Source organism: Mesitornis unicolor, unplaced genomic scaffold (assembly GCF_000695765.1).
Source record: "Mesitornis unicolor isolate BGI_N332 unplaced genomic scaffold, ASM69576v1 scaffold39634, whole genome shotgun sequence".
In the NCBI taxonomy this organism is placed as follows: Eukaryota; Metazoa; Chordata; class Aves; order Mesitornithiformes; family Mesitornithidae; genus Mesitornis; species Mesitornis unicolor.
Genome location: NW_010180101.1, coordinates 1 through 5365, shown reverse-complemented (window position 1 = coordinate 5365; position 5365 = coordinate 1). Strand labels below are relative to the sequence as shown.

Genomic DNA, 5365 nt, shown 5'->3' with positions numbered 1-5365 from the left:
GGTGTGGAGAGCTGTCAGGAGCCATTCCCCTGGCTGTGTCCCTTGTGAAGGTGAATAGAGCAGAGGCCTGCCCAGGCTTTCAGAGAAATAGTGTTAAAGCTGCATGGGACTGCACTGGGAGCTTTACTCGGGATGTTAGATTGTAATCTTCTAATGTATTAATTATTACAAATTTTTCTTTTTTCTTTTTTTTCTGTTTCTGCTATTCTGTATATATTTTAGCCATGCTTAAGACATTCTGCAGTTGGATTTTTAGAAAGGCCAACTTTCAGAAGACACGATTGTATTTCTCCCTTGTGCAGAATCATGCACCAATTTCTTTATGCCCCAGACTTCTCATGTTCGGTGCCACGGTGGCACACGAGAGGAGATGTTGCTTTGGGAGCTGCTGCAGTGCTGTGATGGTGACATCAGTGCAATGCAGATAAATGCAGGGAGTGATTTAGAGCAATCTCCTTTACTCTCTGTCCTTGCTTAGTGTAGTGCTGAACTTGATTCCATAACTGCAGCTTGTGAATAGAGTGCTTGGAGCTCAACTCACAACTGAGCTACATGAAATGCATAAGATCATGATAAAAAATTTAAGTGTGTTATCTCTTGACGTTTTTTGTAGTGATTGAGGAAATCTCACTGAAACAATCACTTATTTTAGATTTCCAGAAACACCCTGGGTGCGGCATTTGTTGCTACAAGAAACATCCATGCCTCCAAAACATGCTTTCAGAAAACTGGTGAGTCTGAGAAAGGGCTTCATATCAGAGTGTGGTTTAAGAATGTGCTCTATCAGGCAAAAAGAAATTTGAATATGGAGTGTGAGAGTGAGTATGTGTGTGCCAGTTGAGAAAACACTTGAGGACGTTTATGTACTGACAGTATTTAACAGTGAACTGTCTGTTATACAACTGCATCGAGGAGACTTCATTTCTATAACTGTTCAAGTTATGCCCAAAGGAATGGTCACGTGTCGGTTGGCTTACACAGCTTACCTGCTTCATGAGGATTTGTTTCAGTCTCCAACTCCTGCAGAATTATTTGAAATAAATACCTCAAATGCGAGTTTCCTGTCTTGTTTGTAACAGGATGAAGAAGCAGAGGACTCTCCCAGGCCTGCATTGGTGTGACCTTGTGTCCTTGAGTATAACTCTTGCTGCCAGCATCTTGGTGTTTAGAGAAGGCAGTGACACTGCATAGCGGTATTATTGGTAGTGGTTCATGTACAATTTTTGAAGTGGTTTAGGGTGATTAAAGGTATTATTAGGAAATAAGTTTCACAGTGTCATTTACTGTGTTCTAGCTGAGGAAATAAATAGTTTTCGGAGGTAGACTGCCAAACAAATTTCAAGAAGGTGGAGAATGATCTTAAAGGTCTTTTCCAACCAAATGATTCCATGAACTTGCTCCTTAAATGTATTGAGCTCCTTTAAATTGGATTACAAATCAGCTGGCAGGGTGTTTTGATGCCTCCAATCTAAGTAAAATGCTCTGCAAGAGGACCTGGCATGTCTGTTCTTTCTGAGCTAAAGCTAATTATTCTAACTGCTTTCTAGAGGCAGAGATTGCTAGTAATGTAGGTCATAATGATGGAAGCTGATAACTGAACAGCCATCAGTGTTTTGATTGAAGCTGGCTTGTAGTGATGTGTTGAAGCTGCTTTCATTGGCTGAGAATACAGAAGCTGTTACTCACCATGTTTTATGTTGGGAAGAGAGTTGCTTGTTCGACCTTGTGGTGTACCTCGCGTTGTGAATTCAAAACAAGCTTACTGAATTCATCTTGTGTCTTAATGTCCTAAATCTGGTTTGAAACTTCTCTTTGCAGGTACTGCTGAGGTATCCTCTATTCTTGAGGAACGTATTTTGGGAGCTGACACCTCTGCTGAGCTTGAGGAGACTGGTCGTGTGCTCTCAATTGGTGATGGTATTGCCCGTGTGTACGGCCTGAGAAATGTCCAAGCAGAAGAAATGGTTGAATTCTCTTCTGGACTGAAGGTAAGCTTTCACTGAAGCAGTTTGTTTAGCCTGGAAGTATAAAGATGACTTTTTTTTTTCTTTAAGGAGAACCTGAGACTATGCTTGTAGGTACCCAGATGGATCTTTTACAGGCTTCACTACAATTTTAATGCATAGTAACTAGTTGAAATAGTGCTACAAAAAAACCTAAATATTATTTGAATTTGTAATTCTTTGCTTTCAGTATTCTTATCTAGTTCTTGGCCAACATTTAAACTTTATTTGTCGTCATCTTTGAAGTATTAAGAAATAACCGGGCATTTGGTTTTTTTGGTTTCAGGCTGGCTTTTCTGGTTACTGTTGAATAATAGCCTCTCTGCTTCCAATACAGTGTGCCATTTGCTGGCTTCTTGTAGTCCTAAAAGTAGACTGGAGTTAAAAGGCTGTCTGGCTGTTCTGAGAGTACTGCAACATAATTTCCAGTATTTTTAATGACCTAACTCACCTTAGACAGGAAAGCTGCCAGCGCTTTACCCTTGTCCAATTCTGAAGCAAGAGAGAGATGTTGTATTTCGACCCTGCTTATCCTTTGTGTTCTTTTATAGAACATGTAATTAATTATGTAGTAAGGTGAAGACTTAGGCAGGTTTTCTCACCAGCATAGAAGAACATGTCTGCATTGTACATAAAAGCAGAACATTGCCTGTTATTGCAAGTAGGATTGAGATGAGATGATGCTGGGTGTTCTACGCTGTAGGATAATCATAACAGTATTAAACTGTCAGCACGTGTTTTCTGAGGATAGTGTGATCTTTGTCCTAGGGTATGTCCTTGAATTTGGAGCCCGACAACGTTGGTGTTGTCGTGTTTGGTAATGACAGACTGATCAAGGAAGGGGATGTTGTGAAGAGGACTGGTGCCATTGTGGACGTTCCCGTTGGGGAAGAGCTGCTGGGCCGCGTTGTAGATGCCCTGGGCAATCCAATTGATGGGAAGGTGAGTGTCACTAGGTCTTCACTCCAGTTGCTTGTGTCTATGTGATACAGACTGTAACGGGTTGTTTTGGGTTTTTTTCCTCAATTTTAAAAGGGTCCTGTTACATCCAAGACGCGTAGAAGAGTTGGCTTAAAGGCCCCTGGGATCATTCCCAGAATCGCTGTGCGTGAACCTATGCAGACTGGTATTAAGGCTGTGGACAGCTTGGTGCCAATTGGTCGTGGCCAGCGTGAGCTGATCATTGGTGACAGGCAGACCGGGTAAGTTAAATGGCCAGGCTAAAAGTGCTCCCTTAAACAGAGATTTGAGTACGGCATGTGGTGATGTACAAAGCTGAGCACAGAGCTGTGTGGAGGCTGGGAGAACCATAGGCAGCTTAACTGACAGAGCTCTCTGTTACATAGGAAAACTTCAATTGCAATTGACACAATAATCAACCAGAAACGATTTAATGATGGAACAGATGAGAAAAAGAAGCTGTACTGCATCTATGTTGCAATTGGCCAGAAGAGATCTACTGTTGCTCAGCTGGTGAAGAGGCTTACTGATGCAGGTACGGATTTTTGTAGGTGGTTGAGTCTGACAACTCATGACATCTTGTTCTCATTATATTGCTGAATACTGTGATGAAATCTGCTAGCTGCAAATAGGGACAGAATTATTGTCTTATTACACATGAGAACTACTTGCTTTTCTGGACAAGAAATCTTCCTAGGTATCTGGGGGGGGGGAAACGCCTTTGCTCCATTGTATTAGAAGACTGGTGTGAGGCTCTGAAACTGCTGAATTGCTTTTGGAAAAGTCACCTTCCATGGTTTTTTTTAGCAGAGTTCAGAGAGCTTCCTCTTGGCATTTGGACAGGTCTGATGACAAGCTATGGCCTGCAAGTGTTCATGGTCTTGACATTTGTAACATGTATGCAGGTCAGTGTGATTGGCAGTTACAAGTTTAATGGAGACACTTTGCTCCCAAACAGACTTGACTGTCCAAATGTGAGGGGTTAAATGACAGCATCTCTTCAGAAACTATGATCTTGTTGACCAGGGCTGTGTATGTAATAGAGCTTGCAAGAGATCAGGCACCTTGCCTCTTGCCTAGCAATACCTAGCAATAAAAAACCCTGCATTTTAATGACACTGATTTGTGTATTACTATGAAATATGAATAGTACTTCCTTGCAGAAGCTGGGAAATAGCAGACTTTCAGGCTGAGTTACTTGTAGAACCAAAGTGTCTTAGTGAAAGTTTAAACTTCACTTTAACATGTGCAGATTTCTTTCCTAGTTAGCCACTGATTGCCATCAACTTGCTCTTGAAACTTTTTGAGTTAGTTGTGCGAAGGGACATACTAATCTAGCGTGGTGTTCTTTCCTGTAACAGTGTAGTGCTGCTGCCTGGGCTTGCTTCAGGAGCTAGTAGTACTTCACGTATGTGTTGTATTTGCTGATTGTGGGCATGATGAGGTTATGTACTTATGCTGTTGTGTGTCTCCAATTCTTTCCAGATGCCATGAAGTACACTATTGTGGTTTGTGTGGTCTCCCACACCATCCGATGCCGCACCCCTTCAGTATCTGGCTCCCTATTCAGGCTGCTCCATGGGGGAATACTTCAGAGACAATGGAAAACATGCGTTAATCATCTATGATGATTTGTCCAAACAGGTCAGTAAATATTGCTTGTAAGCCTCATTGTCTAGCATTTGTGTTTGCAGCTGTAAGATCAGCTCAGGTTTAGAATTCCAGAATTTTAAACGAGCTACTGAAGTCTGAAATCTTTCTTTCTACCACACAGGCTGTTGCCTTTCGTCAGATGTCTCTGCTGCTGCGTCGTCCACCTGGTCGTGAAGCCTACCCAGGTGATGTGTTCTACCTGCATTCTCGCCTGCTGGAGAGAGCAGCCAAAATGAACGATTCCTTTGGAGGCGGCTCTCTGACTGCCTTGCCTGTCATTGAAACTCAGGCTGGTGATGTGTCTGCTTACATTCCAACCAATGTCATCTCCATCACTGACGGACAGGTAGGACTTGTTTGCATGCTAGTACTTTTGTGTAACTTACTGGCAGGTCTCTGAGGAGGCTTCCAGGCTTCTGACCAAGATAATAAAACACTTTTTCTCCTACAGATTTTCTTGGAAACTGAGTTGTTCTACAAAGGTATCCGTCCAGCCATCAATGTTGGTCTGTCCGTGTCCCGTGTAGGTTCTGCTGCTCAGACCAGGGCTATGAAGCAGGTTAGTGTGAAACTGCTGCTCCTCATCACACTAGAAATGACTAGTGTGTAGGCCTTAATCCATTTAATTCTAATCTACTGTGAATAGAGGGGGAATAAACCTTTGGATTCCTTAGCATTATGAAATTATAAAAAAAACAGACTTTGAGGATTTCTTGGCTATTTCCATTGCCTGCTGAGAGAGGTGGGGA

At 42.3% G+C, this 5365-nt stretch overlaps 1 protein-coding gene across 1 annotated transcript; it reads left to right on the top strand.

The window, feature by feature from the left end:
* Nucleotides 1-652: 652 nt before the first annotated feature.
* On the top strand, nt 653-5175 carry LOC104539473 (ATP synthase subunit alpha, mitochondrial-like; the record flags this gene model as incomplete). Its single annotated transcript, XM_010183002.1, is given in 9 exon segments — nt 653-731; nt 1819-1988; nt 2772-2945; nt 3039-3205; nt 3350-3498; nt 4449-4480; nt 4482-4607; nt 4738-4962; nt 5068-5175. Coding segments are annotated over 9 exon segments (1230 nt in total), but the record flags the coding sequence as incomplete, so codon positions are not given.
* Between the last annotated feature and the right edge of the window lie 190 nt (nt 5176-5365).